General features: G+C 29.5%; 2 protein-coding genes across 5 annotated transcripts; both read right to left on the minus strand.

Annotated features, from left to right (window-relative positions):
• Positions 1-544: 544 nt before the first annotated feature.
• On the minus strand, positions 545-2992 carry LOC105787734 (probable E3 ubiquitin-protein ligase EDA40). Its single transcript, XM_012614271.2, has 2 exons — positions 2411-2992; positions 545-2327 (listed from the first exon to the last, which is right to left on the minus strand). Exons 1-2 carry the CDS (start codon positions 2756-2758, stop codon positions 645-647), a joined length of 2031 nt encoding a protein of 676 aa, XP_012469725.1. The 5' UTR covers positions 2759-2992; the 3' UTR covers positions 545-644.
• Positions 2993-18015: 15023 nt separating this feature from the next.
• Positions 18016-21859, minus strand: LOC105787735 (auxin-responsive protein IAA9). Of its 4 annotated transcripts, XM_012614274.2 has the most exons (7): positions 21684-21855; positions 21374-21423; positions 20147-20816; positions 19822-20048; positions 19571-19712; positions 18482-18543; positions 18016-18287 (listed from the first exon to the last, which is right to left on the minus strand). In XM_012614274.2, exons 3-7 carry the CDS (start codon positions 20785-20787, stop codon positions 18226-18228), a joined length of 1134 nt encoding a protein of 377 aa, XP_012469728.1. In that variant the 5' UTR covers positions 20788-20816; positions 21374-21423; positions 21684-21855; the 3' UTR covers positions 18016-18225. The 4 variants fall into 4 exon arrangements, with proteins under 4 accessions (XP_012469728.1, XP_012469727.1, XP_012469726.1 ...); XM_012614273.2 differs by lacking the exon at positions 21374-21423 and having other exon boundaries at positions 20147-20813; XM_012614272.2 differs by lacking the exon at positions 21374-21423 and having other exon boundaries at positions 21684-21854.
• Positions 21860-23254: the final 1395 nt, after the last annotated feature.

The raw sequence follows: 23254 nt of genomic DNA on the forward strand, positions 1-23254 counted from the left end.
ACCACACCTCCATGTATCTTTCTACTTCCTTTCCAACTCTAATTATTTTGATCATTCGTATCCACCAAATAAATCGTATGAATTACCATAATTTCAATCTTGTATCAACAATTTATTATAATTATAAATATTTTATTCATCTAATATGAAATTAACTTGAATTACTTGTTTTTCAGAAATCATTACTATTAAATAACAGAATTTTCATTCAAAATCCAAAAAATAAAATAAAACAAAACTGCATAACCTTACAGTTTTCAATTTTGGCTTATACCCATATTCCAAAAAATATATATATTTACATCATTTTCAATAATATTCACATAATAAATTAAATCTTATCAAACAATGAAAAATCTAGAATAAAAACAAAAAAAGCCAATCAAAAGTCACTGTCTTCTCATCTCACAATCAAAAGCGCGTAGCCGTCCGGTTCTCCTTCAATTTCTCTGGATGAATCATTTATCTAATAATATATAAAATAAAAATTCAGAAAACACTTAAAAATCCTTTTCTAGGCATTTCATTTCATCACAAAACAGAAGAAAAAAAACTATTTTTTGTTTTATTAGTTTTTATGTAAATTCATACTACACATTGTTTTGTGTTACAAAATAGCAGTAAATAAAAAATTTTAAAAAAATCTAAAATCTGGCATTTTCAAATCCATGCAAATCGCTAACTCTATTCATATGCTTTCTCATGATCGCCACTTTAGCCAATCTCTCCGCTGCTCTCCACGCCGATGTCGGCGTTAACGGCTCGACCTTTTCCTCCACGCGACCGTTATTAATGTTATTAGTATTATTATTTACCCGTGGTCGTTGGTGTCGTCGGTTTAACTCAGCTAATTCAAATTCCAATGTGCGAATAAATTCTTCGGCTGAATTCGAACCTGATTGTATCAACAAAGTTCGAGCTGAGGTAAGGAGTAGGTGAGCCCCTGATAAATCGTTCCGCTCGATCAACCTGCGAGACTCCGCCACAGCGCGAGTGCTTACATGGAGGTTCCTCAACCGTGCGCCGCCGTGGGACGAAGGTCGTACGGACTGCGACAACCGAGGTAAGTTTAGGCTTTGATCTCGCGAGTAGACCATCTCTTGAGTGAAGGGATCAATGTAAGCAGATCGTATGGACATCGCCCTCTGGGACCCGCGAGACGTTACTGGTACTTTCAATTCCACTAATAAGTCTTTCTCCTCGCCCAAATGTAGATCTCCAACTCGCACCGAATTAGACCCGATCAGAGCTGGTCGAGTCGTTAATGAATAGGCCGATGATATCTCAGTCGGGGCAGAACCGGATGAGAATCCGAGTTGAAGCCTCACGTCTTGAACCACGACGCTCAATAGACCATTCACGATTTTGCAAAAGGCATCGTCGTTTGGCGCGTGAGTGCACGATCCGAAACCGAAGGTATGTACGGGGATATCCGAATGGGCCAAGCGCGTGGTGGAAACAACTGGAAGGTTCTGATTAGTGGGATTGGACTGTGACTGTTTATCACGACAGTCCGATAAGATCATAACACTGGCGACGGCGTTTTTTTCTCTACGATCCTCCAACACTTTGGCCGCCTTTTTGAGCGCGTCGTTGACACTCATCCCTTGTCGGTTACTTCCCAACGCATCGACGATCCTCCTCGCCGATCGTCGTCCGCCGGAACTCATTCTTTTCAATGGCAACAACCGTTTCGAGCTCGACGAGAAAATCACGATCGACAAACGGTCTTTCTCGTCGAGCAAAGAGATAATCAACCGCATCGCCCGTTTCACCATCTGCAACCTCATCGCACTCCCGCTAATATCCAACACCGTAACCAAATCAATCGCGGCACGTTTCAACCCACGATGCGTCGCGATTGGCGCGCTCACTTTCATAACCACCACGTAACTCTCGTAACTCCTCCCGGCCGCCACCATCGCCGCCTCTTGCGACAACTGAACCTCCACATTCCTCGCATTACTGGTCGGAGTAACAAAAAAACCTTGGAACCCTTCCTCTTCATCGTCGTCTTCAGTTTCCTCGGATTCAGGAATCGGGTTAAACTGAGAAAGAGAAACCGGCGAAGCCAACGGTTCATCGTCGTTGTAGACCCGAAACGGTTTCGTTTTGACGTCGCCAAAAGTAGTTTTATGGCGCTGTTCGTGGGAGAGTAAAGGGAGTTCTTTCCAGGTGGTGGAACATACAGGGCAAATTTGCAATTGTTGCTTCCTGATATGGGCGGCGACACAATGGAAATGGAAGGAATGAGAACACTCCGCCGTGAAAATCGCCGTGCCTTGCCCCGTTTTCACGCTTTCTAAACAGATCCCACATCGACCACCCTGGAAAAAAAATAAAAAAATCAATATAATAATGAAAAAAAGGACAAAATTTTCAATTGAAAAAAGAAGAAGAAGAAGCTTACTTTGGAGATACACAGAGTGGATTTAAGGAAGGAGAAACTAGAAGGGGATTTAGGGGAAGAAGGGGTAGATAAATGAGGTGTTCTGCAATGGAGCTTGGGGCTATTTGGAAGGGATGAAGTAGCAGTAGAAACGGTTCGGCAACGGAGACTGGGGCTTGAACCCGGTTGAGATCGTAACCTTGGTGTTGATGGGTTGGAGAAAAACCCAAACTTTGATGAAAATCTTGGACTTTTAGTACCATGGCTTTCTTGTTGTTGTTGTTGTTGTTGTTGTTTTTCTGGTAAAACAGGGCTGTCCTGTTTTTTAGGAATTGAAGTACAAAAAGCTCTTCTCCAACCAGTCACCATTTTTGAATGCTCTGTTTCAAAGGTGGGATTTTTAGTTTATGAACAAGGATTTAATTTGGTTGTGAAGGAGAAGAAATGGATTGAGCATATGGAAATGGAAATTCTGATAATAATAATAACAACAACAATAAATCTCTGCTTTGCTTCTCTTTAGAAATACTACTCTCCCCAAACAAAAAAAGATTACTGTTGGTAATGCTATGAAAAGAAGAAAAAGAATTTTTAAAAACAGTTCTATATAATATAGTGTTATATATATATATATATACACTAGTCTGCAATGGAGATGGCTGATTTACTAAGTTAATAATTTGGAATTATAATAGTGAGGCTTGTGCTGATCCAAAGAGCAGCTGTAAATTATGGACATTTGTTGGTAAGATCATAATTGCCAGTGCCACTCAGTATTAATTATTATATTTTAATATAGGCTCAAATATATCATAGGTCCTTATACTTTTCCCAAATATAGAATTTAGTTTTTCTACTTTTAATTTTATAAATTTAATCCTTTTATTTTTCATATTTTAAAATTTAGGTCTAATTGTTTACTCGGTTTAAATTATTTTGTTAAATTCAAGTTCATTACAATTGAATTTTTCTAGTTAGTTATTACCAAGTAGATATTTTATTTTATGATTTTTGAACCTTACATAAAAGTTTAAAATCATTTTCAAAATAATTCTTAAAAATAAAGTAAACTATATTGTGTCACTTAACTATAAGTCATTTTTTATCAATCAATTATGATTTTCTTAATTTGGTCACCCAACTATTAATTTTTTTTAAAAATTGATCATCCAACTAATCGAGATTGTTGCTTTATCCATTTCCGTTAATTGCATTGACCGAAGGGTGATGTGGCAGTTAAAAAATCGGTATAATAACAAATTTAACCCTCAACTTTTACATACTATATCTATTTAATCATAATTTTAAAAATTAACTCTCAAAATTTACAAATGGTCTCAATTTGATCCTAATTCTAAAAAATAAGAATACGAATATTTAAATATTTTTAAAAATATAATAATAAATAGAAAATTTTATATTAATATTAAATAAGAATAAATATATTTTTTAAAATATAATATTAAATTTAAATATATTTTTTGAAAATATAATATTAAATTTATTATTTTATTTTTATTTAATATTAATATTAATATTAATATTTATTATTATATTTTTTGAAAATATTTATATATTTCTTTAAATATATTAGAATTAGAATCAAATTGAGATCATTTGTAAATTTGAGGGTTAATTTTTAAAATTATGACTAAATTGACATAATATGTAAAAGTTGAGGGCTAAATTTGTTATTACACAGATTTTTAACTACCACATCACCTTCCCATTAGTGCAATTAACAAAATGGGTCAAAAAGATAATTTCTAGTTAAGTGACCAAAAAGAAAATGACCCATAATTAAGTGACATGTGGTGTAATTTACCTAAAAATAATTAATAACTCTTATCTAATTTCTTTTTTGAAAATTACTTTTTATATGAAATTTTCAAAATTATTTTAATTTTATATATAATTTTATTTTTACATAATAAAATTTAAATTAAATAAAAACCTATTCAATTCAAATAACCACAATTTTTAAATAGAGAATGTGTAAAGTTTAAGTGGATTTACATTCTTTTATAACTTTATATACTATTAATATTTTAACAATTTAATTTTGAATTTATTTATATAATTGAACTTGTTGTGCGCGTAAAATTTTGAATTGATATAATATTTCTATCATATCTATTTAAAATATTATTTATATTAATATATATTTAGCATTTAAATTTTTTATATAAAATAAATTTAAATTAAATTTAACATACATAATTTATATGAATATAACGTGAAATATAACGGTTAAGTTATTAAAATATTAATTATATAGATTTTTTTTATTTCTCCATTTTTTTTCTCCATAACCTTACTTTAAAGAACAGTAGAAAGTCAACGCATTGGGTATTGTCTGAGAGTGAAATGGGCACACCCCACGTTGCCACTTCCATTTTTAGTCACTTCATATCAAATGAAACCCTTTTTTTGCTGAACAAAACACTTTCGCCTGACTCTTCGCCATACTTTCCTCTCTTTCCATGTTTCTCTTTTTTTTTTTGGGTTTCTTTTTATCCTTATTTACATCAGGTTTTAGTTAAATTTAAAATCGAGTTAAATTCGGTTTCAAATAAAAAGTAAAATTTTTCTGTTTTTCTTTTACGAATTACAATAGTAGAATAAAATCTGAATAACAAACGTGATTAAAACCCAAATCACACTTGGAATAATAAACACTCTTGATCATCATGTCATCACATGTGATTTTTAAAATTTTGCAAGTGGAACTTAAACACCAAATCTCAAGTACACACTTAAAATACTAACTACTGAAACAAACATGTTTAATTTAATTTTATTTTAGAAAACTCAACATATATTAATTAAATATTTTCATTTTCATAAATCCTCTAATAAGAAAATCTTGAATTTTGTGAGGTTTTATCATTATATGATAAATATCTGACCACTTTTGTAGTTGAGTCCATTTAAAATGTTAAAATTAGTGGCATTGTAACATTTATGGTCATTAATGTATGAGATGTTTCAATTATTGCTTATGCCTTATTTTGATATTATTTAACTGAGATCGAATTAAAAATTTTGGGTATTAATTTAGAGAGTTAAATTAGTTGATTCGTGAACCGTTTTGAGTTGGGTTTGAAATTGGTTGAGTCGAGTATTTTATTTTTATTTTTAATTATGAATTTTTAATACTTTATTTTTGTAGTGTTTGGAAAGTTACTTACTAATTGAATTTGAGTGTAATTATTTGCAATTATACAAGGGACATGTTTGGGTAACCATTGTAATTTGTGAGTACCACTGACTTTAGTATAACTAGAGCACCCTAATTACACTTTCCAATTCTTAGGGGAGGGTGAAAGTTAGAGTAACTACACATGTAATTACACCTAAATCTAATTTTAAAAAAATATTTTATACAAATTATAAAAATTATATTATGAGCATGAACACATATCAATATTTGAGACGATTATGGTAAAATATTTCTTATATTTTAAATCCTAAAAATAAATTATAAAAATAATTTTATGAATTTTAATAAAATTATAATAAAATATTATATTATTTTAATTATAAAAAGTTTCTAAGTAATGGCCAAAAGTTAATTATTATAAAAAGTAAATTACATGTTATAAAAGTGTTATAATATATTTATTTATAAAAATTGTGGTAAAAAATATGAACATAATTTATTAATGTGTCCATGTTATATTTTATAAAAATAATATATTTATTTATAAAAATATTATAATTTTTATCATAACTTATTTATAAAAAAACTTTCTAAAATTATAGGAAAAATATATTATTTATAAGAAGTGATATGAGAGTTTTGGAAAATTTATAAAATTTATATATTTTAAATTTTATATTGTTTTTACTTAATTTACATATTCTAAAAGTAATATAACCTAACATAAATCTTTCTCCGATTTAAGTTAATATAAATTTTATAATTAAAGATACAAACTATTTTGACCGTGAATCCAAATATTATAAGGTTAATGCTAGTTATGCAAATAGAAAATATTTTATTACACCATATCGTGAGATATTATACCATTAGAGAAAATAGTGTTAGACACAAATGCAATAGACAACTTACAAACTCTTTATTTTGAGACATTCAAGGCTTCGAAATATAGTTGAGAAGACATCTATTGTTCTAAAAAAGATTTCTAATTTAGGATAACATAAGAAACAAGGTTGGATCATACTAGCATGTTGCATATTTCATAACTTCAATCATAGGTAGAATCAAGATGATCCATACCTCAAAGAGTACATGGAACAAGGCGATATTGATAATCTTAATTATGCATATTCAAATGATAATGATGATGAACTTGGTCAAGGACCAATAAACGACGATAAGGAGCATATGTTGAATATTAAAAGAGATAATAACTCAACAAATACGCACTAAAGCAATTAGATAAAATCTCATATGATGTTTATTTTTCTTGTTATTTTTATTAGTAATCGTGTTATCAACTACTTGTTTAGACTAACATAAAACATATGATGATTTGATTTTCTTGTTCGAAATTATTTTTATCGTACTAATATTTTTTGTAGTAATTAATAATTTTAAAAGATATAAATTATACAATTTGCTATCAAACATCACCAAACACATTTAGGAAATTATAACTTTTGTAATTATAAGAGAGTGTAATTACTACTTTGATAATTACATTTCATTCAATTACTCCGTGTTATCCAAACATACGTTAATCAAATCAGACAAACTAATGTGATTTTGAAAAACTTGACATGCTTCTAAACATAACCCTTAAATCTTTAATTCAAAAGAAAGTACACACAAATATTTTAATTATTTAGATAGTAAAGATACAAATTACAATTAGACGACAATTCAGTGGAATGCAACAGGTGGTAGATTTTTTAATTAATTATTTAATTCCATATTTGTGATATTTAATTTATTTGTCTCACTTTAATACTTTTAAACTATCATTTCCATCTTCAGCAATTTTCCAATAAAAACATGATATATGGATAAATTCTTATTAGGAAAAATAAGATAAAATATTTAAATACTAAAAATAAAAAATGAAAATAATTTAACCTTTAATTTTAATAATAATATGAAAATGCCATTGGATCCCAATTTTAGTATGCGAGCATCTAGTTTTACGGTCAAATCTTTTTCGGATTGAGAAATGGGAACCCATGTGGCACATGATTCTTGCTAGAATCTAGAAATAAGCCTATTGAATATGTAAAAATTATACAATTATTAGAATAATAAAGCATTTTTATTGAATAAAAAACGACTTGTTACATCCATTTTTATTATATAAGCATTAATTGCAACACCCAAAGTGAGCAAATGCATGAATTTAAAAAAAAAGAAAGGAGGTCCCCAAAGCAATGATGAAATTAAGGAATTGAAATTGTGGCAAACACAATCTATGTCATCCATCTTTTTTTTAGGTGACCATCACCCAATTCATACCTCTGTTTTTGTTAATATAATTTATTATATTCTTCTTCAATAAATTATAAGAGGGCAAAGCTCTAACAGTAACATATAGCACAAGTTAAACTCAGGTTATACCTGGACGATGAACACCCTAATTGTCAAATCAACACACGAGGTTCTATGTCATTGTAGTTTAGACCCATGAAATATGTTTAGGTGAGATTAAATTAGGTTCTCAATTTAATCTTTTTTACTATTTAAAGAGTTAAGATAAAATTAAATTGGAACGGAGTTAAGTTTTATTGTTTAATAAAGTTTTATTCTATTTTTTATTAGTACAAAACTTAAATTGATATATTTAATAATAAAGGTATTAATTTGATATGACTTTACTATGTGCAAGCAGTACTAACTATATAATTGTAAAAATATTAATTAAAAAACAATTAATTGATGTCAGTACTCAGTAGGCATTTATTGAAATTTTTAATATATATTTGGATAAATCAACTAATTTAGATATTTTCATTTTGATTACTCAAATAAAAAATTTTTAATTTGATCACTATCGTTACAATAATTTATTTGTTTTCGCACTAAGGGAAGCCGATGTTGCATGACTAGTAATGTTCATATAATCAATCCTTATTGGCTGATATTTTCCATGTAATTATGTAAATATTTTAAATCCATTTTCTTCTCTTATTTTTACTATAATGTAAAAGCCTTAACCCCAAAATTGTGAGCTTAGTTCACTGCAAATCTTGGACCTTGGTGTGAACAATATTCTGTCAGGGGAAATACCAAAATTATTCCAGAATTTAACTACAATGGCTACTAAGCCAGATGCAATTATTGATTATTTCGTTGATGGGAAGTCCTTACGGAGTAAATTACTGGTAATGAAAGGGAGAGTCCATAAATATAGCACCATTCTTTCACTGGTTACCACCATGGATACTTCAAACAACAATCTCATCGGAAGCATTCCCAAAAAACTAACCAATCTTGTAGGCTTACAATCATTGAATCTAGTAGGGAATTCCTTGAGAGGAAACATACCAATATCATATTGACAACGTTAAGAATGTATCAAGGAACCATTTGTTTGGTTCAATCCCAGAAAGCTTATGATAAAACAATTTTGAGGTTAGGGCCTTTACATTACGGTAAAAATAGGGGAAGAAAAAGGATTTAAAATATTTACATAATTAAATAGAAAATATCAGCTAGCAAGGATTGATTATACAAGCTTCCGTTAATGAAAATACAAACGAGTGATCAAAATAATAAATTATTGTAACGGCAGCGACTAAATTAAAAGTTTTTATTTAAGTAATCAAAATGAAAATACTTAAAAATTGAGTGACCAACTAAATAATTTATCTTATTTATTTTTATACTAATCCTTAGATCATAATATTTATTCATAATTGTTCTAAAGAGAAATCCGAATAATGATAATAAAATAAAATAAATTAGCTAAACTTGCTGCAATCTGCAAAACCAAATAAACTTATATTTTTACATTATATACACGACCCCATCTAATATATCCATTTTTCTTAAAGAAACATATTTAAAAATAAAAAAATTATTAAAGAATATATAATTAGGAATAATTATTAAAAAGAACAACTAGATTAATAACTAAAATATATTAAAATCTAGATTAAAATAAATGTAGGCGGAGTGCATGGTGCATAGGATAAAATCTAAATAGAGAATCCACTTATGATTTACAAAGAATTAGGCTATATCCTAAAAGTTTCAAAACATTAATTTTACCATTTCAACCAAAATTTATACAATCAATTCTCTCTATAACAGTCTCATTTGTTTGTCGAGATTTTACCTCTTATAGAGAGATTATCGTTGTAAACTTACAATAAAATTCATATCGTGAATTTTCATCAAGTAAAAAAGAAGAAGTAAGAATTATGTTCAAAAAGGAAAAATGATAATCAAATTAACAAAATAGAAGACGTATAATACATGCATGTATTATTACTTTTATGCATATTTTGTTTTAGATTCTTTCACATGATTGATTATAAAGTTCATAAATCTAACAAGTTCAATTAATCAATATGAGTTATGAAATTAAATTAATTAATTAATTAATTTATCATGAGTTGTTAAATTCAAATAATCAATTTACAAGTTTATGGTGTTCAAATTCATAATAAAATATTTAATAAATGATAATGATTAAATTTGCTTATATGAAATAACTATAATTTTACTTAAAAATTTAGACTATATGTTACTATAGAGAACTAGTTTAATAAAGAACGTACTTCATAACTATAGATGTTGATGTTACAAGTGAAAAGCTATTATGAAAACTTAAAAATAAAACATAAAAATTAATTCTTTTAGAAACTTAACTGTTATAACGAAATGTTGTTATTGTTATTGTTAGCGAGACTTAAAAAAATATGTGTATATATATATAAAATGTCTAGTAATGGTATGTGTTCTTGGACACATGCTATTCCCTTTGACCACACTCCATTGATTGGAGAATTCAACCCCATAAATATTATAAATAAAAACATGATTATTGCTTTTCTGAATTTTATAACCAAAGATGTAAGCATCTTGTTGGTGGGGACTATGAAAGTACTCATTTAAAATTTACCCTGGATCAAGCAACTATAAATAATATTAATAAAATTCCCAATACACCTGATCATATAATATACATATGAGCCTTTAATTGGACAGAATTGCCCCCCGAAAGAAAGAGTAATAGATTTCATTGCACATGATTTTGGCTCCTTGGGAGGCATCCCATAGGATGATTCTACACAAAATTTCAAATATCAAGGCTCCTTTTAATATTTTAGTATGGAGAAATGTTTGTGGTTAATGTACCTAAAATGTATGAGTTAATTTTGTGTAATAAACCCAAGGTGGCATTTAGAGAGGATTATGCATATTGTCGCCTTAATGAAGCCTAGCTATGGAGCATAAGAGATTTAATTTCAATTTACATTTTCCATTAGTGTCAACCAACATTTTGGTTTCCATATCTTTGGATCTCAAATGTTGAATTACACAATAAAGGGAACTTCTTTTTTAAAGCCTCCAATATAATTTATTTTGGTATTTGAGTTAGAATAATTTTTTAAAGGCGCTAGGGGAAGCGCCGCTAAAAGCCTGTTTTAGTGTAGTGATGGTGTAATTTAGATAAAATCGTCACATGATTTATATAGGATGAGACTCAAATTTAATTATTTAAAATTCGAAATCTCGATTTTTATCAATTGTGTTAAATCTCGAAATTGTTCAAAATTTGTTAATAAAATATATTTATTTTATTTAAATTTTGGTCAAACTACATCTCTTTGACCAAAATCATATTAGTTTATATTGTTGAGGGACCAATGTTTATTCAAATTAGAAAAGAAAACAAAATTGCTTTTAAATAATTTTGGTGAACACATAACTTGATATTAGTGACAGATTATTCTAGTTCTTTGCTGTAAATTAAATATAAATTATGAAAAGTTGTTTTGTTTATTCAAGAAAATTATGTCTAAAGGTTTTAGATTTTATATACATATATTTTATAAAGTATAATTTAAAAAATAAATATATAAATAAATGAGATACTCGTCACATTTTTAACTATGTTTATGGAATATAAAAATTCCACAAGTTGTGTATGAAATAATTACCCTTCATTTATCAACAAGTTAGGTTAATTATTTAATACACAATCAGTGGAGTTTTTTTTACTTGACAAGTGGAGTTAAGAGGTCGACAAGTAAAAAATATATATAAAAAAAGAGACACATAACAACCCTTTTTTACTCTTGCTTATGGAGTTGAAAAATTTTATCACTTTCGTATCAAATAATAGTCCATTTAGTAATGTTTCGGTTGTTTCAAGTTTAAGCTATTTAGGGTTCAAGTTATTCAGGTCTGAAGCTCGAGTTTTGTCGGTCAAGCCATTAATAGTTTGAACCATTTCATGTTCTAGTTAATTCATATTAAAGTCATTTTCAATTTAGGAGATTTTGAATTATGATAATTTCATGCTCGAGTTGAGTAAGTTTGAAATTTTATCAAATCAAGTTGGTTTAAGTTTAAATTAATTTGATCGATTTTTCAAATTAAAATTGACTAGTAGTTGTGTGTTAAATTATTAGGCCTCCTTTGGATGACCAGTTAGCTCCATTTCAATGTGTTTGAACCACTTTTTGTTCAATCACTCACAGCTGATTTTTGCTTCAGTGCACTCAATACAACCCTTTTTTTTTTTCCAATTTTACCCAAGCCCCTTTCTATTTTCTTAAAGTTTCTTTTTCCTCTTAATAATTTCGTAAAATAAAATAATTTAAAAAAGCTTCTATTATATCATTTTTAATCTAATATCCTTAATAGCCAGTTCCTATTCTCATCTCATTGCTACAGTTACGTTTAAATTCAAACACACGTCCATTCACTATTTCTAATCTCACTGCTATGGTATCCAATCTCACCGCTATAGTAACTAATATCACAGCCATCGTTGTTTTAACCTTCACCGGAGGAAAACACACCGCCCATCCAAACTAAACCTTGGTCAATTACTATATATTCTATTAATTCACAAATTGAACAGTAAATAAAAAGATTGCCCAAATTCAGTATGGTCCGATCTTTAATTTGGTCATAATAATTAAAATAAACTTGAAGCTTAATATTGAAGCATTAGGGAGTAGAGCAGAACATTCCACTGTATTTCTGGGGGTGCAAAAGTGATAGCAAAGGGTCTCACAATCAGACAGAAATCAGTGATATGAGTGTTACTTTAAGCTAATTAACATTTGAATTGGCCTCACATGTCCAAACAAATTGGGTACATTAATGGACATAATTATGACAACAAAATATTTTTTTTAAAAATCAAAGTTCAATCTATTGTGAAGGATTATTGGTTAGGATCATGTAAAGATGCCATTAAATTTAGGTAAAGTCACATGAAAATAAGAATTTATAGGATTACAAAATTTTCCAAATAAATTAATAGTGTGTAGTGACTTTAATAAAAGTATTAATTATAAAAAAATCAGAATTGTAATTACAAATAATATATTTTTATATTTATTTTTAAATTAATACAGTTATATAGTATTGAAATGTAATTTTAGTGGCAACTTAACTTGCAACTTGCTTTAATACACGTATTTGGAGGATTTTTAGTAGTACTTTACTAAGTTAAATCGTGAATAAAATAAAGCGCATATTGAAGATTTTATTGAACAAAATTCATGTAGTTTTGTAAGTCAATATATAAGATTTGTCGTAAAATAAATTGCTCTCGTTACTTAGTTTATAACTAAACTTTTAAGGGGAAGGCTTAATGAGAATCACATATAGAAATAGATTTATAGTGAATTATTCTCTCAACAAGGCGCTTGCACCGTAGACGTATAGGAAATTTACAAACTACGTGACAAACTTTTGTTTATATTTTATTTTTTTATTTTATTAGTTAATTAGTCCAGTTGCAACTAAACATGCACCTAAAAGGCAAAATTAGTGGATTCCCGCTACTAATAATTGATATATATCCAAATCTAGACTAACATAAATTTGAATAGCAGGTCTCATACATGATGTGACTTAAACCAATATAAATCTTCAAAAAACAAAAAAAAACTCATACATGATTTACAGAAAATGAAATGCGGTAAAAGTATCATGGAGGCCCCTATATTAGAAGTCCGACTGCATTTTGCGCCCTCTACTAAAAAAATGGGCACATTAGTCCCTGTACATTAGATTAAAGAGCAAATTGATCCTTTTTGTTAAAAATTCCATCCATTTATATTGATAAAATTTGGCATGGCTAGTAGAATAACCAGACAGTAACACATTGTGTGTCACATGTACCTCATGCTAATGAACAAATATCGATTTTTAATAACAAAAATAGATGAAATTTTTAACAGAATGATCAGTTTGCTCTCTAATCTAACGTAGAAGGACTAATTTGTCCATTTTTTTTAGTAGAGAGGGCAAAATGTAGTTTGACTCTTAGTATGGTAGCTTCACGATACTTTTACCCATGAAACGCAAACAGGAAATCTTAAAAGGATTAATATAGAGAGAGGTACCTAAACTTGACAACTTATACTTATTTGGTACCTAAACTTAAAAATCGTAAGTCAACTTGATACTTTTTTTAGGTACCTCACTAACACTATTAAAACACGCTAACGTGACCCTAACTACCAATGGCTTGCTGTTATTTAAAAAAAAAAAACATGACATTAAATTCAAACACGTTATTTGGATACATTTTAAAGGTAGAATGAATAATTTTATTTCCATGGATATGTATGGAATGTGGTTGGTGGTTGAGTGGCAACAATTATTAGGGCATATGCCCTAGAGTCCTACACTAATTACTCCTAGATTTTTTATAAAAGAGGTTAATTAATTATTAATCCATATCTTTTAAAATGCTTTTATTTATTTATTTTACAAGTTCAAAAGTAGAATGATGTAGATTACATTTGGTTGGATCCAAATTATCATTTAAAAATATTAATTTAATTATAAAAAAATAAGGGTAAACTGCTAAAATAGTCACTTTTGTTTGCCTCAAGTTACATTTTAATCATTCATGTTTGAAATGTTATGTTTTAATCACTTACGTTATTGTGTTATAATATTTTAGTCACTGAGTCGTTAATTGTCGTTAACGGTGTAATGGTAAGCTGACGTGGCGCGTTAAATCATCACTTCAAACAAAAATTTTAGGTTAAATTCTACAATTGATCTCTATATTTTTTTCGTTTTGAGCAATTTAATTTTTTTCTTTTACGTTATTTTAACTTTCTCTTTTTTTTTTCTATTCTCTTATGCTTCTCCCTTTGTTTTCCTCCTTTCTTCATTTTTTTTATGTTTTCCATTTGTTAAAATAAGTCCACAAGCTCGCCTCACTCGAAAAAACTAAATTGTTCAGAACAATAAAAGTATCGGGACTAGTTTTAACAAATGGAAAACATAGAAAAACTAAGTTAAAAGAAATGGAGAGTGGAGGAAAACAGAGGGAGAAGCAGAAGGGAATGAGAAATAAAGAAAAAAACATAAAATAAAAAAAATTAAATTGTTCAAAACGAAAAAATATGGGAACCGATTGTATAAATTAACCTAAAATTTTTGTTTAAAATGATGATTTAATATGTCACGTCAGCTTATCGTTACACCGTTAACGACAATTAATGGCTCAGTGACTAAAATGTTACAACGCGATAACGTAACTTGAAACAAACAAAAGTGACTATTTTGATTGTTTTCTAAAAAATAAATATTGATATAATGACAAGGTTAATGCATCTCCTGTAAAATGCTCTAATTATTTTATTATTAAAAGAAAAGTTAGAAAAGTAAGAAATTAATGAGAGGGCATCAAATATTGGACTGTCGAGAACTTAGCATATTATAAAATTTATATGGGAATTTTTTGTTCCAAATCTGAACAATTTTTGGCTTGAAAAGTTAGTTTAATTTTGTTGTTAAGTGGAATCTTTGTTTTGTGTTGTAATCTAGGACGGCTATATACATTGTACAATGTTAATAATGTTGTAGATCATTAATTAAGCTTAATTAATGATGATTTTGTAATCTTTGTAAATACTCAAATCAATAATTGATTCCTTCAATCAATTCTCTAAAAACCCTAATTTTAAGCCTAAAATGATATGTTCCCACAAGGTAGCTACATTACATAATTAAAGTTATTCTATGGTCGGGTTGAGTAATAATTGATTTTGAAAATTTTAAATTTAGATATAAATTAAGTTCGTCTTGATCTAATAAAATATTAAAATTATTTTTATAATAAATTCAAATTTAAATTGATAGATCAGATCTGTTAAAGTTCAACTAAATGAATCAACCATTAGCCAAGTCAAGTTCGAACAGTGCAAAGCTCGAGCTTAAGCACAACTCGAAATTCGAGGTTTAATACTCAACTTCAGCTTGACTCCAACATCAATATAAGCTTGAGCTCAGCTCAAGACACAATCAAGCTACTCAAGCTTGAACTTGATTATACTCCTTTATCAATTTTTGTATTCAAGTTGGAACTCGAGTTTGATTAAGCTTGTTTATTTTTAAGCTCGAGTGTTCTCATAATTAAACTCTTTCAATACAATAAAGGTAAAAATATAATTTCATAATATAAATATATAGAGAAAATGAAAAGCTCAATTAAGCTTGTAATTCATTCTAATCAAGTATTGCATTACTCGAATTTGCCTTGATTATTAATAGTTCAAACTCGACCTGATAATTATCGAACCAAATTTTTTTTAATTCATACTCGAATATCTTGCAATATTTTAAAGTACATTAATGTATAACTTCCTTAGCTCTGGAGTCTTACAATTAGGAGGACAAAGACAAATTGGGATGTGAACAAAAAGCAAGAATTTGTGTTCTTATCAAACAAGTAACCCACTTGCATGTTCAAGTGCTACTCACGTTCTCCCTTTTACAAAATCAAAATTCCCAATCATGAGAAACATGAAAACACCCAACACTTATATACATACATCAAACGAAGAAGTTGGAAGATAAAAACAAAGACTTAGAGATCCCAAAAAAAGAAATCTCCCACTAAAAAGCTATTATATTCATGCACTTCCATGAGTTAAATCAAAAAAGACTTGCTTACACAACTTGTGTAAACCAAAGTTTCAATTACTCTCTTAGTGGAATGCAATGTTTCTAATTTATCTGTATTTTTTTCAAATGCTTTTTCTAGTTATTTAATAAAATTTATTTGAGTGAAAATTTATGTAAAAAGTATATGTTGATATAAAGAGTTTGGAGATGGAACATGCAATGGTGGATGTAAGATCGGTTCACTCGTGCGAGTGGAAAATCATCGAGTTAGGGCGTTTTGAGTGTTTTTGACAAAGTAGTTCTGAGAGGAATGGAGAGAGAGATTGATAAGATAATGGATTGTCTCTATCTTCTCATTGGAGTGAGATAAGTTCATATAAGAATGTACTTTCTACGAAAGTGCTCAAATAAGGGTTTCTCAAATATTGTATATCAAGTTTCAAATTATGTTGACTGCTTTCTTTTCTTTTCAAACAATATTTGATTCAAGTGTTATGTGTTCAATTCTAAACACATATACATTTAACTAGTCTTTTTTTTTTACAAATTAGATTGAAGTGCGTGAAAAACCTTTATTTGACCATTTATGTAATTGCTAGATCCTTATTTAATCATTTTGAAAAGTTTAATCCTTATGTAACCCATCTCTAAAAGGTTAAGTTCAAATTTAAGCATTTACCCTTTAAAGATTTTATATAAAAATATTAAAAACAAGAACATCTTCATAGTAATGTTTTGTTTTAAAAAAAAATATATTTAATCTCTTCCTGAGTACATAATATAATAACATCTCAAATATTAAAATTTTTTAAGTATGGAATATATATATTACACACAAATAAAATTGACATAATAATAAATTTAGTCCTTAACATTTAATTTAATTGTCACTTTGGCATTCAACATTCAAATTTTAGTTAAATTACTTTTCTTTAAACGAAAAGGTTGATCCAACTGTTAAAATTTTAATAACATTGACATGATAATTTTATGTAACATCCATGTGTACTTCATTACTAGTGTGAAATTTTTTTAAAAAATTTTATCAACTTTTGAAAATGTTGAAACATTGTATTAATTCTTTATTTTTTTCCAAAATAATAATAAAATATACACAAACTGCCACATACCATGACACCATTAAAATCTTAACATTTTAATCTCTCAAAGAAGCAATTTGACTAAAACTGGAGCATCAAAGCGAACATTTATATATGTTCGGATTTTAAAAATATAGATATTTAACATCCAAAATTTTGAAATATGAAATAAATATAGAAATTATCAATAAAATAACAGAATTCCCATATGAACTTTGTGTGAGATTCTGGGCTTCTACATGCGCCTCGATTGTACTCATTTCCTCTCTTGAAAGTTGATGAGGTGAATGAGCTTTAGAAGCAACTTATGTCATCTTCACGTAATTTTACCTGTGCTTAAGATATTCGATATTTTTACCTGTTTCCATACATTAAAAATTCGTGTACTTATGTCGTGTTTGTATTATTTTACTTTCTGATCATTTTACGGTATCGTGTAATTGTGTAGTGATGAAGGAGAAGCAGGTACTAGCTTTATGATCAAACACACATTCAACACACAATAGAGAGCATGTCTTAAACGTTACAGGTTCCTACGAGATCATATGATATCTATGAGTAAATTGTTCTTGCAACTAAACTATAGATGAGATGAAACATGATATGATCTTTCACTCTCCACAACACACCCTACAGATTTCACCTCTGAATTGTTGGTTTGGTTCGGGTTTGGCACGAGGAAATTAGCACCCATATCCAAATTCTTTTTTGTTGTTGGCCTTGGATTTCTCCATTGCTCTAGGAGCTGCAAACCGCAGAAAATACAGTCAACATCAAGCCTATGACTTCGCACATCAGTTCAAATTGTAAGACAAAAGATGAGCATAAAGAAACAGAAACAAAAGCTGATAACACATTTGTCGATGAAGTGATGTATAACAAATGTAATGATCGATTTGATCACATTTTTGGGAAGACTTCGGGAAACCAAATAGTTACCTAATCCAATTGCATCAGAGCTCTTCATGATTTTCAACCTCTTGCACGTTTCGATAAACATCCTGAGAGAAAATCAGAGGGAGTTTCAACACAAGTACTTCAAACAAGATTTGAAAAAAGCCAGGAAGGGGGGGAGGATGTTATTGAACAAAGATTGATTCAACAGCCACCAAACAAATCATGCACATGAGCATGTCAATCTACATCCTCAAACTAGAAAAACTAGCCAACAACAAAAGTGAAGAACTGAACCTAGATCTAGAAGAAATAAGAACATACAAAACCAGTATTCCTTAAAAAGGACAAAACATTCTCAAATTCTACCCTTTTTATCGAAAAGAATAAGTTCGAAATTATCAGCACAAGTATTTTCTCTTTTTTTACCATTGTTGTGAAAAGGAGATGATGTCTCAAATATTTTCTCTGAAAACCCGTATTATGACTAAAGTAACCTTCATGCAACTTTATCGTGCTTTGCTATGTCAAAACTTGGGTGAAGTGAGTCGAGAAATTTCTCCTTTTTTGGTATTATGACTAAAGTAACCTTCATTCAACCAAAGGTGATGCCAGATTATTACAATTAAAATTATGGAATTCTTAGATTCTTATACATAATCCATCAATTTTAACTATATAAGTAATCCGTCAATTTTGCCAATAAAGAATTAAACATGCAGCAGTTACATAGCATATTTGTTTCAGTATATGACAGTGTGAAAACACGTGGATGGCAAAGATATAACAGAATAACGGACATAAACTAGATCTATTAGTTCATTTGCTTTCCCCCATTGGAAAGAAATGGAAGAGCCAATGTGCACATGGAAAAAAGTAATAGTAATACATACACATGCATCCATCCAATCTTTAATATGTTAGCCTCTCATTGGTACCAATATGAAACCATAACTATAATTACAAAATTCTGCTCAGGTACAAATGAGAGCTGAACATCTTCTCAAGAGCAGAAACTTACTCCCATTTACTCTAATATTAAAGATTCTGCTCAGGTATAAAACTTATTTTATAGAGTAAATAAGGAAAATAAAATATTAAGGCAACCAGTAAATTTAAGTGACTGAAGCTTACTCCCATGGAACATCGCCGACAAGCATCCAGTCACCATCTTTATCTTTGTATGTTACCACATATTCTGATCCATGCAAAAGATCCTTCAACCTGCTCTCACTCAGGGTTTCCTTCCCGGCAGTACCATTAGACCCACATTGACCTAAAATCATAACAAAAATGCAGTAACCAGATCTATGCCAGACAGTTTTTGTATCGGGAACAGTTTGAATTGATATTGCCACGGGGCTAGGAAAGCAGTAACAGCTTACCAAGGGTAAAACAGCTGAACATCTTCTCAAGAGCAGAAGACAGTTCCTGATATGTAGAATAAGTTCTCAAATCTACCTTCCTCAGATAAGGAGCTCCGTCCATACTGACCTTGACAAAAAGAGCACCAGGACCGGGCTTTCCATCAACTTCATCATTGTTCTTTGAAGAAGCAGCCAGCGTTTTAGTCCTAAATGGTCTTATTGGTGGCCAACCAACAACCTGCGCCCTGTCAAGGATGGCAAATCATACCAACAGTCAAATAAAAAAGGTAGATACAAATGTATAATGTCCTTTCTTAAAAGTCCTTTCTCAAGTAAATTATACTTGGCAGCAGGTGCACCGGTGTTGTTGTTAGAAATGACAGTTTGCTTGAGACTGGTTCCATTAGTAGCACGAGGTTGCTCTTGTAACACATTTGCAGGCTCATCTTGCTTTACAGATGCTTTAACTCCAGGAGACCTTGTTGACAAAATCACATTAACCCCTGAATTACCAGGATATTTTCCATGTCCCACAGATTGTGGAGATTCAGAATCAGAACCAGCTTCATGAAACATCCAACTTTTCTCAGTGTACACGTAGCCTTTCACCTCGGAGAATCCATCCATGGTATCAGAAAAACCCCTTTTGTTTCCAGTAACAACATTTTTCTGAGATGATGAGCAGATTCCATCTTTGGAAGGAAGTAGAGGAAATAGTGGCTTCTCGTCAAGTTTTCCCAAGTTCAACAAGCAAAGCTCTGTTTCTCTCTCAGGGGATTGTGATCCAGGAAGACCAAGCCTAAGCTCCGTAGCCTTCAAATTCAGATTACTCGAGACACCGGAGCTGTCAACTGAAGAACAATCTGATAATCCAAGATAATTACGCTCCTTTAACCCGATGCCATTCTCGGAGATACATTCAACAGAGGGAGAAGAAACACTACTCTGCACTTCCTCCTCCACGCCCAGCAGTGGTGGAGACATCAGAAACCAAAACTTCTCAAAACAGCCTACTACATAGAAAAAGAAAAACAAATCAAAATTTTCAACTAACTTCAAGAAAAACACTTTTTAAGCCAAACCATTTAAGAGAGGAAAAACAAAAGATTCAACACCACTAAAAATACAACAGACAGATCCTGGTGAAAAGCCACTTCAACCTTTTTTTCTTAAGAAACTCCAGCTACCATAGTTAATTTGTGTCATTTTTATGGCTTCCATTCTAAAGGATAAATTGCTGAAAGTTTTCAGCTCCAAAGCTCAAACAATGGTGTAAAGCCCTAGCTAATCTGCATTCAACCAGTCTTACTTCACAAAAACTAAATCGCATGCTAATAAAAGAATATAAAAAAATCCTGAACATATGGAGAATAATCTCTACTCCGTGACTTAACAAGAAAAAAGAACATACAAAAATCTGAGTACAATTTAAAGATAATGCTACGAAAAATCAACTACTATTAGTATTGTTTTTCCAATAGGTTGCTGCTGATGAGAAATGATAGAAATAAAAACACAAATTTTGTTTAGATCATGAAAAAGGGAAAAAAAGTGTTCACTGAAGCCTTACTGTTCTATGCATTAAAATCCTTTTTAAGATAGTTGAGTTTTCCATTTTTCCTGAACAATAAACAGAACAAAAAAGAAAAATAAACCAAACAAAAAATAAGCAAAAAAAAAAACACGGAAGGTTCTAATCTTTCTCCATCCATTTTCTTTCGTTTTCCGGGCAACCAAACAGAACAAACTGAATTTAAGAAAAAAAACTGGAGATCTTACAGTTGAAATGAAGCGGAACTGCAAAACAGAAACAAACGAACAAAAAAAAGGAAAAAAAATGCAAATCTAAACAAAAATTTCACAAAAATAAAGGAACTCACCGAAGAAAAGTTTAGTTTAGGGAACAAAGAGAAGAAGACCGATTACTGCTTTCAAAAATTGCAGGCGAAAAATGCACGAACTGCAGAGAAAATGAATAAATAAATAAAGCTTTAAGGCCCTTCCATTAAGCAGAAAGTAACAAAAGCCGAGGAACTTGAAAAAATAAAAAATGGAGGGGCAAAAGCGAAAATAGAAATAAAACAGGTGGCGTAATTTTTATGATCCCCTTTGAAAGATTGTGGACCAGGTCGTTTTTTTATGCTGCGCCGATCAAGAAGTTGGAGTGGGGGGAATCTTGAACTAACGGTTGAGATTGGCTTCTCTATGGAGGTTCTAAACCGTTTGATTTTGAAAAAAGAAAAAGAAAATTTGTATTTGTTATTGTTAGTTAATTTATGCATTACTCGTTGTATTATGCGTAAGTTATGGATTTAACTATTGTATTTTTTTATTTTTGAAATTTTAGTCGTACTTAAAAAATAGCTAGTGAATTCATTAAGTTTTGTTATTTTTAAAATTTTATGCGGCAAACATATTATTATATGTCTAATTTCATGTCAATTTATTATTTTCACTTATTATTCAAAAAAAATATATTTAACGATGATTATTTACGTCAAAAATTAAAATTAAAAATTCGAAAATGTTGATTAAATCTACAACTTTACTCCTAATATAAAACTAATAGCATAAAATATAGAGTTTGCATACAAAAACTAATAACACAATTTGTCTACTGCTATTATTAAAATTTATAATTTCAATGGAAAATTGTAGCTATTATAGTAAATACATATTTTAATAATTTAAATGTAGTTTCAAAAATTAATGACAATATATAATTTGATTTATCTCTGATTAAACAATTGATATTCTATTAATTCAATTAACGTAATCAACTGATAAATTTAATTAAAGCTTTTTTTATAGTTTTTAATTGATTTAACTCAAATTTAGTAAGGAATGAGCTTGATGGATTTTGAATCAATAAATTCTATTCAGAAGGTGGGGTGGATTTTTTCTTTTGAATAATGGATCTGGGGTGGTTATGGTAATGTTTGCCCTGTATCGACCTACTTCACTCTATAAAATTACCATTTTATTCTTGTGTATATAAACTATTAAAAGAATAAAAATGTACTAACATAATATAAAAAAATTATATATTTTATGTTTAATTAATTTCTGAAGAATTATGTTTAAATATTTACTTAATTTTAAAAAATATTAAAAACGATAAGCAAAAATTAAATTGAAGTGGAGCAGAATAAGGGTGGGTTTGGATGGGCGATTGGGTGCAGTACGGTGCGTTTAGTTTATTTTTTGTCTCACGCTACAGTATCTAATCTCACCGCCACCGTTGTTTTTACACTAATCGCAGGTAAACGCACCGTCCATCCAAACTCACCCTAAGACTAGAATAGATAAAATTGAAAAATGAAAAATCGTTTGAATTGTGTGATTATTTTGGACAAGCGTTCGAATTGTTGTATTAAAGCAAAGGATGATTACAGATAGAAAATTTAAATATAAAAATGGTTAATTATTAATTAAATTAAATAAGTGTTTC

This window comes from Gossypium raimondii, chromosome 2 (assembly GCF_025698545.1).
Source record: "Gossypium raimondii isolate GPD5lz chromosome 2, ASM2569854v1, whole genome shotgun sequence".
NCBI lineage: Eukaryota > Viridiplantae > Streptophyta > Magnoliopsida > Malvales > Malvaceae > Gossypium > Gossypium raimondii.

Excerpts from the sequence above, each read along its gene's own strand:
- LOC105787735 (XM_012614273.2), bottom strand. The coding sequence starts at position 20,787 with ATGTCTCCACCACTGCTGGGCGTGGAGGAGGAAGTGCAGAGTAGTGTT. Across the intron at positions 20,049-20,146 it reads ACCGGTGCACCTGCTGCCAA|GGCGCAGGTTGTTGGTTGGC; the intron begins GTATAATTTACT and ends CATCCTTGACAG. Across the intron at positions 18,288-18,481 it reads CTCTGATGCAATTGGATTAG|CTCCTAGAGCAATGGAGAAA; the intron begins GTAACTATTTGG and ends TGCGGTTTGCAG.
- LOC105787734 (XM_012614271.2), bottom strand. The coding sequence starts at position 2,758 with ATGGTGACTGGTTGGAGAAGAGCTTTTTGTACTTCAATTCCTAAAAAA. Across the intron at positions 2,328-2,410 it reads CCACTCTGTGTATCTCCAAA|GGTGGTCGATGTGGGATCTG; the intron begins GTAAGCTTCTTC and ends TTTTTTTTCCAG.